This window comes from Rhinopithecus bieti, unplaced genomic scaffold, assembly GCF_001698545.2.
Source record: "Rhinopithecus bieti isolate Rb0 unplaced genomic scaffold, ASM169854v2 scaffold_2409, whole genome shotgun sequence".
Lineage (NCBI taxonomy): Eukaryota > Metazoa > Chordata > Mammalia > Primates > Cercopithecidae > Rhinopithecus > Rhinopithecus bieti.
Genome location: NW_016803686.1, coordinates 344,058 through 357,205, shown reverse-complemented (window position 1 = coordinate 357,205; position 13,148 = coordinate 344,058). Strand labels below are relative to the sequence as shown.

General features: G+C 38.6%; 1 protein-coding gene across 1 annotated transcript in view; it reads right to left on the bottom strand.

Annotated features, from left to right (window-relative positions):
• Positions 1-1,302: 1,302 nt before the first annotated feature.
• Positions 1,303-13,148, bottom strand: part of KIF2A (kinesin family member 2A) — an 86,424-nt gene continuing 74,578 nt past the window's right edge. The window contains 3 exon segments of the mRNA XM_017850638.1: positions 1,303-3,002; positions 6,870-7,005; positions 10,330-10,431. Of these exon segments, the coding sequence (XP_017706127.1) occupies positions 2,917-3,002; positions 6,870-7,005; positions 10,330-10,431 (324 nt within the window). The 3' untranslated portion in view covers positions 1,303-2,916.

The window sequence follows — 13,148 nt, the reverse complement described above, 5'->3', positions numbered from 1 at the left end:
TGTCTGTTATGATTGCCTACCTCTTTTGCTATCCTATAGCATCAGAGACTTAGGGTTCTGGGTAAGCCCAAGTCTGCTACTGCCACCGAGCAGTGCCAGGCATATTTAAAGGGCATGACTCCCTACATAGAAAATGAGGAAGCTAAACTGGAATGAAGTTAACAATAAAATTATCTTTTTTTATGGTTCTTAGGTAGATAACTATAGACATAGCAAAATTTCAAAGGGTTTTGTAATTGAAACTGGTTTTATAGTTTTATATTTGCTTTCAACTTCAGAAAAACAGCCATTTCCCGTAACTACAGGTTCCTAGTATTCCTGTGATTTCTGGACACTTAAAATTTCCAGTACTTTTTTCATATACCTGGTGCTTAGTTTTAAGCTATTTTAAAACTGTCAGATTGAGAATTTCAATAGATGTCATAAACAAGTTTTATTAGCTACTATGTTTAAATCAATATAATACTAAGTGCTGTTAATATACTATAATAGTTGTAGTAGCTATTTTGTTTCTATAAAAAATTAATAAAATATCTTTATTGATATTTGGCTTTTTTTAATACCTAAATTAATAGAAGGAGTGTTTCCAATTAATTTAACAAAGCCAGATTTGAAATCTAGCTTCAAGGTCATATAGTAAATGTTACTACATAATTAAAATAATGCTTGTTCTTGATGTATAATCCAGAACAAAAGCGTCAAGCTGCTTTTGTTAAACAAATATGAAATATACATAAGGGTAGATTTTTTTGTTTAATTTCACAAAACTCTTTTGCGAAGTTCACTTGTATCATCTCTATCCTTATAGTCAAAATTTTAAGATTTAACTTGGCTTTCTCGGGTTATTTCCCTCTACCCCTATGAACTTCTGAGTTTTAGTTCCTTTTCTGGCCTTCAGTTTTCACTATCTGTAAAGCTGAAGGACTGTATTATACTACCTCCAATATCTTTTCTGGTACTAATTTTTAAAATACCTGATCAGAATGAAGCCATCATAGTATAAGGCAGCATATTTGTCTATAAGGAGACTTTCCAAAGACGGTACCCATCCAATGCAAATAATAAATTTGAAGCTAATCTGTTGTGCTTTAAATGAGCAAATTCACGTCTTTATTGCCCTTTGAAAGTCGGTTAATCTCAAAAACTACCTTTTTTAAAATATCCTCTGCAAGGTCAACTGTAACAGTTCTCCATCCTTCCTCTTCCCTTTGAAATAAACACAAATAGAATATATCTTACAGCTGCAAGAAAACCTGAGTCCCTTCCAAAACAAAGGTGATTGAAGTAAATTCTCTCTAAAACTTATTCCATAGACTTCATTTATTAATAAGCATATTGTGAAAATCTACATTTGTTTTAGATTTCATGTTTACAGAGCTTTTCACACTTGTATTAGGATCTTTCACAACTACTCTCTGGGTTTTATGAACAGTAAAGTAAAGAATCTGGCTCATGTGACTCTCTATTCATAGCTCCCCTTTGGCTCCTATGAAGGAGCTGGTAGTTCCCTGGAGTAAATAAACCAAAACAAGATATCCTTGGGAGATTTTTATCTGTTAATCTACTCCGGGACCCCATCCTGGGAACTGAGGGAAAACTCCTAGAGAGATATACGAATCTTTGAACAAAATATTTACATGAAAAGTGGCCAGTTTTCTTCCTTGGAGTAGCAATCTGTAAAAATAAGTGCTGCTGTTTAAAAAGTAGCATGCCCTACAACAATGTATTAGTGAGAATTTGATGATTCTCACCAAATAACAACGAAGTTTCACATTTGGTACTGGATGGAGCTTGGGTTAGATCTGCCTTTTAAGGCAAAGTCAACTCTTTCAGCTTAATTCTTTTTCAAGGGAGTAATGTACTGTCTACACTTGGCTTAAACTAACTTCTATTATGGACTACTTTCAATGTACATGTAAATGTTCATGCATCAGAAGCCAATTTCCTTTAACAGTACATAGAAAAGGTGTATTTTGGGGTGGTAATGAACACTTCAAATTAAGTAATGATATTGGTAAGGATCAAATTGCACTATTAGTCTTGTAATACCACACTGGCACACACACTGCATATATATGTATTTTCCTAAGATAAAACTCTTCTCAGAATTTCATTACTTTTTATTATACACCAACTAGTTTATATTTTAGTTCTTTACAAAGAAAATGCTAAGAAAAATTATAATCACGTTATATGGTTTTAAAATCATAATTCCAGATTTCTTTACATATAAGATGGAATGGTCCAGCAGCTATATCCACTGTCACAGACTTTAGTTCCGTTCAATGATATGGCACATCCTGCAAAATTAACTAGTCACACACAAAAAATGTCTCAAATACAGTAAAAATGTACACACAAAGGTAATTTACAATGACAAATAAGGAATGTAATTTTTCTTGGCTGTGCTTCAGAAATTTAGGGTCAGTAGCCTTAATCAAGGCACAAAGCAGGAAAAGGTGAGCACAGCTGTCTCTAGGAGTGGGCAAGGTATGTACAATCACTGATGAGGTATGCATGCACGCAAAGGATTTAAAACTGCTCAGTCTCACTACAAAAATTGAACTGAGTTAAAAGGAAATGCTGTGGCTTCCCCCTACTATCTGGCTCTGGATCGAGTCCACAGTCTTAATTCATCAAATAGAAAATAAAACTGACAAGGATCTCCAAAAGTAAATCACTATTTGCGTAAATGAAACAAAATGCTTCATTAATCCCAATTCTTGGTTGTGCCTCCTGGACTAGAAGCATTTTGTAGACAAGAGTGTTTCACAAAATTGAAATGTAATTCAGGTGAAGGACAAAACATTTTCCACAGACACTTAAAATTCCAAACTTTCAAATGGCCCTTACAGCTGAACCGTTGTATGTTACAGTAGTGAGGGTTCTGGGAATCCTTTAGCAGCAAATGCCGGTTTAAAGGGCACGGGGTCTCTTCGGGTTGATTTGCTTGCTGGCTTGTTCCTCTTCTTGTAGAGCTGCACGGAAAGATTTCACTTTGTCTTGGAAAAAGAAAAGAAAGAGGGAATAAGTATTGTATTACATGCAGTAAGAGTTTACAACTTTATGGGTTCGATCAAGTCAGCTGTGTTATTTCCTAACAGTTACTCAGTATTTTTCCTTTTGTTTTTGTTGTCTAGAAACTCAGAACTAAATACAGTGCTGAACTATTACAAAGTTTTTTGTTACAGATTTCCAGAAATACCTATTTTTCTATATCTTTCAATAGCTTTCTGTTCTGTTTGGCACATTTAGTTCTGTTTTAATTTATTGGAATTCCTTCTGGAGTATAGGCAGGTTTTACATGTGTAAAATACATAGTCTACCTTTTTTTTTGAGATGGAGCCTCACTCTGTTGCCCAGGCTCGAGTACAGTGGCGCAATCTAGGCTCACTGCAACCTGCACCTCATGGGTTCAAGCAATTCTTCTGCCTCAGTTTCCCAAATAGCTGGGATTACAGGTGCGCACCACCATGTCTAACTAATTTTTGTATTTTTAGTAGAGACGGGGTTTTACCATGTTGGCCAGGCTGGTCTTGAACTCCCAACCTCAGGTGATCCGCCCGCCTTGGCCTCCCAAAGTGCTGGGATTATAGACATGAGCCACCACGCCTGGCCCCCCTATTTTACCTTTTTTAAGTTATGAAAATTTAAAATATATTTGAATTTTTAGAAATTTACATTTTGTCCTCATTGTGACGAAGGGGGATTGTGAAGAGGTGATGACAAAACGATACATTTCTTGCTTTTACACGTTCTTTCCGGTCATCTACTGATTTAGAGTCATGTAAGAACTAGAAATAGGTTAGTAAATTGTCAGACAAATTACATGCAGCTAAGATGAGACATCTTTCAATAACAGTGGCTCTCAACTGGATGTGATTTTTGGCCCCCAGCAGGTATTTGGTAATGTCGAGAGACATTTATGGTTATCCCAACTGGTGTGGTGCTACTGTCATGTGGTGGACAGAGACCAACGATGCTGGTAAATATTGTACAAGGCACAGGATAATACTCCTCAACAAAGAACTGCCTAGCCCCAAATATTAGTAGTGCCAAGGTTACAAAACCCTACTCTGTAGACTTCAGAAGAAAATAAAGTTGGAATCTCAATTTTCTTCCCCTTTCTGGAAGTACAGTGATGTTTTGAAAAGTTAACTTTTCTGAAATTTTGAAATGAATTTAAGGACTTCTGGATTTGGTGCTCTCAAACTGTTACTGTTCTTTTTTTTTTCTGAGATGGAGTCTCGCTCTGTCACCCAGGCTGGAGTGCAGTGGCGAGATCCTGGCTCACTGCAACCTCCGCCACCCGGGTTCAAGCAATTCTTCTGCCTCAGCCTCCTGAGTAGCTGGGACGACAGGCGTGTACCACTATGCCTGGCTAATTTTTGTATTTTTAGTAGAGACGGGATTTCACCAGTTCACCAGGCTGGTCATGAACTCCTGACCTCAGGTGATCTACCTGCCTCGGCCTCCCAAAGTGCTGGGATTACAGGTGCCCAGCCCAAATTGTTCTTATGAATCTCAAATTTATCTCTGGATGGTTAAAAAAAAATTCTAAGGACTGAATACTGAATAATGTAATATATCTATATAGTAATTTCTTAAAAGTTATGGATATGCTTGATATACATGAAATTTGAGAAAAGGAAAGGAAATCAATTAAGTTGAATGCTACAAAGAAAAAATACCAGAGTGCATTATGATCTGTCTTCTGAATAAAATGGATACAGAAGCTGATTGTGAATTATTGCAGATTAGAAAAATGATCAAAACAATTTAAATAAAGGGTTAAATATGAACAATATGAGAAACAAATGAAAATTTTAGTTCAGCAGTCACTTCACTGCTGACCTTACAGAATATGATTTCAAATAACCAACTTCATAACCAGTCAGCAACATATATGTGTTGAACATCTCAAATCCAAAAATCTGGCTGGGCATGGTGGCTCACGCCTGTAATCTCAGCACTTTGAGAGGCTGAGGCGGGTGCATCACGTGAGGTCAGGGGTTCGAGACCAGTCTGGCCAACATGGTGAAACCCTGTCTCTACTAAAAATACAAAAATTAGCCGGGTACAGTGGCACGCGCCTGTAATCCCAGCTACTCAGGAGCCTGAGGCAGAAGAATGTTTGAACCCGAGAGGCGGAGGTCGCAGCGAGCTGAGATTACCACTGCTCTCCAGCCTGGGCGACAAAGCGAGACGCCACCTCAAAAAAAAAAAAAAAAAAAAAAAGCCAGGCTCACGCCTGTAATCCCAGCACTTTGGGAGGCCAAGACAGGTGGATCACCTGAGGTGAGGAGTTCCAGACCAGCCTGGCCAACATGGTGAAACCCCATCTAGATAAAGAAGTTAGCTGGGTGTGGTGGCGCGTGCCTGTAATCCCAGCCACCCGGGAGGCTGAATTGCTTCAACGTGGGAGGTGGAGGTTGCAGTGAGCCGAGATTGTGCCATTTTACTCCAGCCTTGGGAGACGAGCAAAACTCCATCCCAAAAAAAAAAAAAAAAAAAATCTGAAACCTAAAGTGTTCCAAAATCCCAAATTTTTGGTATAATGCAAATATTCAAAAATCTGAAATCCAAAACACTTTTATTTCCAAGCTTTTCACATAAGGTCTACTCAACCTGTATATACTTCAAAACATCATGTTGTACTTAATACATACATTTTTATCTGTCAACTCTTTAAATTTTTTGAGACAGGATCTCACTGTGTTGCCCAAACCAGAGTGCAGAGGCACGATCCTAGCTCACTGTAGTCTCAAACTCCTGGGATCAAGTGATCCTGCCACTTCAGCCTCCCAAGTAGCTGGGACTACAGGCAGGCACCACCATGCCTGGCTAATTTTTAAATTATTTTTTAGAGACAGGATCTCTATGTTGCCCAGGCTGGGATGCCAATTTAAATAAACAAATTAATTTGAAAGAAAAATAACCCTTCAACACAACCAATCAACTTCACAGAGGGCCTCCTTAAAAAAATAAGCCGCTTATTTACTTCCCCAAACTAGGAATTTCATTCTGGTATATGTTGGATTGCATGTATACACACATACAGATGCTCACTCACACATAAACAGCCAATGGTGTACAGATGCCTAAGAAATTAACAAATAAAGAAATGCATAGCTGAAGCTACACAGATAAGCTAACTAAAAAACCAAAAAGACACAGCTTAGTAGGTAAGGCACATGCTTCCCTTCATGAGTAAGGTACAGAGGGTAGTCATCTTTACACCTCCTTCGTTAAAAAAAAAAATGGCAGAGGCCAAGTATGGTGGCTCATGCCTGTAATCCCAGCATTTTGGCAGGCCAAGGCAGGAGGACTGCTTGAGCCCAGGAGTTTGAGGCCAGCCTGGCCAACAAAGCAAGACCCCACCCTCTACAAAAAATTAGAAATTAGCTGGGTGTGGTGGCTTGCACCTGTAGTCCCAGCTACTCAGGAGACTGAGGTGGGAGGACTGCCTGAGCACAGAAGGTTGAGGGTACAGTAAGCCATGATCACGCCACTGTGCTCCAGCCTGGGCAACAGAATGAGACCCGAGAAAAAGCACAGAAAGAAGATAATTCTCATAAGCATCAGCCTACCAAACTAAAGATCTGAATAGGTACATAAAATTTATAAATTTGTTAAAAACACATTTTCTCTCTTTGACTGTCTTAAAATATGAAAGAAAACTTGAAATGTATACCATGACTTTTAGAAAAACCACAATGGTTAGTTGTCTTTATTACCTCTCGGAAAATAGGTGCTAAACAGTGCCCACAATTTTTACTTCGTATGTCCTCTTGCAATATGAAACCCTCTCACTAATATACATACCAATACCAATCAGATTTCAAACATTAAAATGGAAAAAGAATTACCCCGCAGCTCAGTTAAAATGTCTATTTTTTGCTCAAGAATAGCTTCTAGTTGTGTGGCATATGAATCGACATCATAGTCTACTTCTTCAGTCATCTCTAAGAGAGCCTTTTCATCTTCTAACCACCGAATAGATTCCTACAAGGACAAAAATTCGATAATCCAATAAGCCTCTTTGTAAAACAGAAACCAAATTACAATTCTGTTAAATATAATCAAACATACTTAAGATAGTATTCTCTAAAATGTCAATAGACATAAAACATCTTTATTCACAGACAGTATAATTAAATACAGTTGACTCTGGAACAACATGAGTTTCAACTGTGTGGGTCCACTTATGTGGATTTTTTTTCAATGTAAGTTACACTGATTGTGCCTGCCTCTCCTGCCATCCCTTCCACTTCCTCCACTTTTGCCACCCCTGAGACACCAGGTCCAGCCCGCCTCTTCCTCCTCAGCCTACTCAATATGAAGATGATGAGGATGAAGACCTTTATGATAATTCTCCTTCCTTACGATTTTCTTAATACTATTTTCTCTAGCTTACTTTGTGGTAAGAATACCTTATATAACATACGTAACATATAAAATATGTACTCATAGACTTTTATGTTATTGGTAAGGCTTCTGGTCAATAGACTATTAATAGTTTTTAGGGGAGCTCAAAAGATATATATATATTTCCAACTGTGCTGGGGGTCAGTGTCTTTAACCCCTATGGTTTTCAAGGGTCAACTGTATGTCCTCAAAATCTAACACAAACACATGAAAGATGGGCTGAGCAAGATCATTTCACTTCTCTACTTTTACTCTGGATGGGAATTTGGGGGAGAGAATGCATCAAATACATCAATATTAAAGAGGAGAATAAGTCTCAATACCTCAACAGCTGTCCCTAAAACAGGGGAAGAATGTGCATAATAAAGCTACTGAGCACTTTGATGGGGGCTATGGTAGCCTAGAACCTGACAAATTAACATATCCAATTAGGGACTTACAGTGGTTGCGCCAAGAGGTAATAACAAATTCCAGCTGCGCATGGTGGCTCACGCCTGTAATCCCAGCACTTTAGGAGGCTGAGGCAGGTGGATCACTTTGAGGTCAGGAGTTCAAGATCAGCCTGGCCAACATGGTGAAACCCTGTCTCTTCTAAAAATACAAAAAATTAGCCAGGTAAAAATACAAAAAAATTACAGGCATGGATGGTACATGTCTGTAATCCCAGTTACCTGGGAGGCTGAGGCAGGAAAATAGCTTGAACCCAGGAGGCAGAGGTTACAGTGAGCCGAGATTGTGCAATTGCACTCTAGCCTGGGCAACAGAGTGAGACTGTCTCAAAACAAAAAAACAAAACAAGACCAGATCATTCTGAATTAAAGAGCTATTTGGACATAAAAGCTCTTATGGTGGATTTGCTTTTAGGATGCATACAATCTCAATTTTCTAAACATCAATTGACTTTTAGAAAACACAAATATACTCCAATTTTCCTTTTTTCTTTTTTTTCTTTGAGTTTCACTTTTATTGCTCAGGCTGGTGTGCAATGGCGCGATCTCGGCTCACTGCAACCTCCGCCTCCTGGGTTCAAGCAATTATCCTGCCTCAGCCTCCCGAGTAGCTGGGATTACAGGCATGTGCCACCATGCCTGGCTAATTCTGTATTTTTAGTAGAGACAGGGTTTCTGCATGTTGGTCAGGCTGGTCTCGAACTCGCAGCCTCAGGTGATCTGCCAGCCTTGGCCTCCCAAAGTGCTGGGATTACAGGCATGAGCCACCATGCCCGGTCATACACTCTAATTTTTCTTTCCTTTTCCTTCAGCTATACACTTAATTTTGGTTTAACAAAACTTTTTTTTTTTTTTTTTGCGAAATGGCAGATCATAATACAGAGGAATGATATAGAGAATTTTTTTTTTAATTATATGATATAGAGAATTGTAAAAAGAATACAGGGTTGAAAGTCAGAACACCCAATTTTACCAATAAACAGCTGTGAGACTTTATTTAAAAAATGGCAGAGTGGGAAATGATGGTCTTTACGTGATACCTTGTTCCAAAAGGGCACAGATGACAATTTTCTTTTCTTTTTGTTTTTAAACAGAGATGGGGTTTTGCCATGTTGCCTAGGCTCGTCTCTAACTCCTGGGCTCAAGCAATCCACCCACCCTGGCCTCCCAAAGTGCTGGGATTACGGGTGTGTAATTTTCTTAAATTATTAGTGTCCGTTCTCTTCTTAAACACCTGGGCTTCTAAAGAGAGTCTCATAATAAGAGTTTGACTAAAACTCCAGAGTTTTTGTTTTTTTTTTTCTCACTCTGTTGCCCAGGCTGGAGTGCAGTGGTGTGATCTCAGCTCACTGCAACCTCTACCTCCCACGCTCAAGAAATCCTACCTCAGCCTCCCAAGTAGCTGGGACTACAGGCATGTTATACCATACCCAGCTAATTTTTGTATTTTTTGTAGAGACAGGGTTTCACCATGTTGCTGCCCAGGCTAGTCTTGAATTCCTGGGCTCAAGTGATCCACCCTCCTCAGCCTCCCACAGTGCTGGTATTACAGGCATGAGCCACTGCGCCTGGCCAAACTCTAATAGTTTCAATGAACATGTATCCTAATCTGACATAAAGTATTCTCTGTCATTTTGAGCCCTTTTACCAGGTTCTTGAATGGCCTACAGCTGAAGTTCCTTTGTTTAATGACAAAGATTTCTTCAACATCAAAGAAGGAATACAGGTCAATAAGGGAGACAGTTACTGGTTTTTTTTTTTTTCTCAAGAAGTGTTCATAGTATTACAGGAAGGTGGGGGCGGCAGTGTAAGGCAAGTCAATTGTACAATCTTCATAAAGATGTCCAAATGATATGTTCACTCCCTCAAATATCACCACGATAGGACATTTTCTTGTTTAAAAAAAGGGGAGTAGAGTATCACACAGTAAATACTTTTAACAGGGTGAATGCATAATGGGATGAATGCCTAAGGAGTTACTGCTACAGGTGGTGACATAACACCCTTCCCTCAACTTGCCACTGACAGCTTAGAGCAGTAACTCTCCATCTCCTGAAGTAGTCTGCCTTTTCTGCAACAACTGATACTTCCTCAACTGCTCCAAAACCCTTTAAAAGAGTTTTTCTTAACTGCTGTCAAATACATTGGCCTAATATTTAGAAGGAAGTACTGGTGGGCAGAAGTGACACTCTTCCCTAAAAATGGACAAACGACAAAAACCAGTAAGAGGGATGGGAGGTAAATAAAGCAGAACGTTTCACCATGGTGCAAAGAAATGTTATTTGTAGCCATCATTCATTGTATTAAAAATTTGCCATGTCATATGCCCTACAAATACATATATACATATAAACAAGTATTTTTGAAAGAATAGTGTGACATTTATGGAATTATGAAAAATTCTCAATTTATCTCAATAAATATTTTCATGGAAGGCCCTGTCTTATTTTACCTGGAACACTGCCCTGTGATCTTCTACAACTTGTTCTTCCATTTCTACCATTTGTGAGACAGCTTCGTGGAAAGTAAACAGTTGTGGAGAAACTTCTTCTTCCTTAAAATAAACATAGTTAAGAAACTATGATATAGTGTGTATTTTAAATGTTATAAAAGTAGATTTTTTTTTTTATGAAAATGTCATTTAGAAATTGAAGAGGCTTGAATGGTAAAGGCTAGCAAAATATATATAAAAGGCAAAGCCACAATTTCTTTCTTTGTGTAAAAATATGCAACTCTCAATAAGACAACTCAAACTTAGATGAGTAGGGAATATTTTTCACTTAGCCCAAGCTTTATTGCCGAACTACCCTGAAAGAGTACTCTTTTGGAACAGCCCAACTTTTCAAAAATACAGTTATTGTAGGCTGTAAATGTATGAAATATTTCCTCAGTATTGTTTACTTTTCACTAACAATTTAATTTACATGTTTATCTTAAGTTTCTTTTCTTAAAAGAGATATGAAGATAGTATCTTTAGATGATGTAAAGAAAATATCTTTCAGGACTATCAAATTAGTGTTGTAAAGGACTTAACTTTTTTTTTTTTGAGACGGCTTCTCGCTCTGTCACCCAGGCTGGAGTGCAGTGGCGCAATCTCAGCTCACTGCAAGCTCCGCCTCCCGGGTTCACGCCATTCTCCTGCCTCAGCCTCCTGTGTAGCTGGAACTACAGGCGCCTGCCACTGCACCCGGCTAATTTTTTGTATTTTTAGTAGAGACAGGGTTTCACCGTGTTAGCCAGGATGGTCTCGATCTCCTGACCTTGTGATCAGCCCATCTCGGCCTCCCAAAGTGCTGGGATTACAGGCGTGAGCCACCACGCCCGGCAGAGGACTTAACTCTTAACTAATATTAATTTCTTAAATATATTATAGAATATATTTACCAGTTTTTATAGAAATTTCTATGGACAATTCACAATTTTACTTCATCAACAACAAAAAACATATATAGTTGACTCTAAAACAATACATATTGGAACAGTACTCATCCACTTATATCTGGTTTTCAACCAACGCTGACTGAAAATACAGTATTTGAGAGATGTGAATCCTTTGTATTCAGAGGCCCAACTTTTCAGGTTTGCAAGTTCCATGGGGCCAACTGTGGGACTTGAGTATGCACAATTTGGGTATATTCAGGCAGTCCTGGAACCAATCCTCCATGTATAACTGGGGTACAACTATATGCGATATATTCATATTTTCGTCCTACAGCAAGTCAGAGCTTCTCTGATCCCAGGTCAGGTTCAGATGATAATTAAAACAAACAAACAAACAAACAAAACAAACAAACAAAAAAAAAAACTTTGGCTGGGCATGGTGGCTCACTCCTGTAATCCTAGCACTTTGGAAGGCTGAGGCAGGTGGATCACTTGAGGTCAGGAGTTCAAAACCAGCTTGACCATCATGGTGAAACCCCGTCTCTACAAAAAATATAAAAAATTAGCTGGGCATGGTGATGTGCGCCTGTAATCCCAGCTACTCGGGAGGCTGAGGCAGGAGAATCACTTGAACCCGGGAGGCAGAGGTTGCAGTGAGTTGAGATCGTGCCACCACACTCTAGTCTGGGCGACAGAGCAAGATTCCATCTCAAAAACAAAACAAAACAAAACAAAACAAAACAAAACAAAAAAACAACTTCTCCGATCTCTAGAGCATGTCTTAGATACTGTTCCATTTTAATCTACTTTGTTAAGACAATATAGCAATAATAATATGTACACACGCACCAATACTTAACTAAGGCTAATGCTGAGTCATTGCAAGATAATTCCCTGGGAGTGGCACAGGTGACAGAAATGCACGCTCTCTCAAACATGGAGGCTGTAAAAACTCATGATGTCATACTCCCCTGGATTAGTCTGGTCACCTAACTAACCTCTCCAAATTCAGGCTCTACAGAGGCCCAATAGATGCAAGAATAAAATGGAAAGATATGCTATAGGGAGTACTTATCTTGCTCTGGTATTCCACATCTTTGGGAGGTAACGTATTTAGATGCAGTGCAGGGTTTGCTTTAAAGAGTCTAAAAGCAACTACAGTCTCTCTTAAAAATTCTGGACACAAATGATGGACTAAGGCCAGGATCTCATTTTTAGTTTCTAGGTTCAAAGTTTAAAACTCTTACTTTGAACCAGGTTTTCCCAGTCTTGGAACTACTGACATTGTGTGGGGATAAGGTGAGGGGGACACTCGTGTGCACTGTATCATGTTCAACAGCATTCCTGGCTCTACCCACTACATGCTAGCGGCATCACCTCAGTTGTGACAACCAAAATGTCCATACGTTTCGCTTTGGGGGCCAAACTGCTCCTAGTTAAGAACCACTGCTTTAAGCCCTGCTTTAGTAATCGTGATTTGGAACATGGTAACAAAAAGTAGTGCATGTATTTGTTACTCTAGAATATTTTGGGCTAAGTATCTGCTACAACGTATTAGAACTAACTAATGTTGTTTTCAAAGAACACTGTATTGCAGGTAGCAATCAGTTTAATTGGTACAAGGTTTGGCATTGGAATAAGAAAGATCTAAATTTCAATCCTGGCTTCTGTACTTACTACTAGTAAAATCTTGGTCAAATTATTGAAACCTTAGAATATCAGTTATAAAGTAGGGATAATTATAGTACCTACTACACTGAGTTGTGATAATGAGATCAGATAATAAAATGCTTAGCAATGTATATCATGTAGTAAAAGCAACTAATCAATGCTAACTTTTAACCTGATGAGAAAATGCCATAAGACTTAGTGGGAATAGAATGACACAAA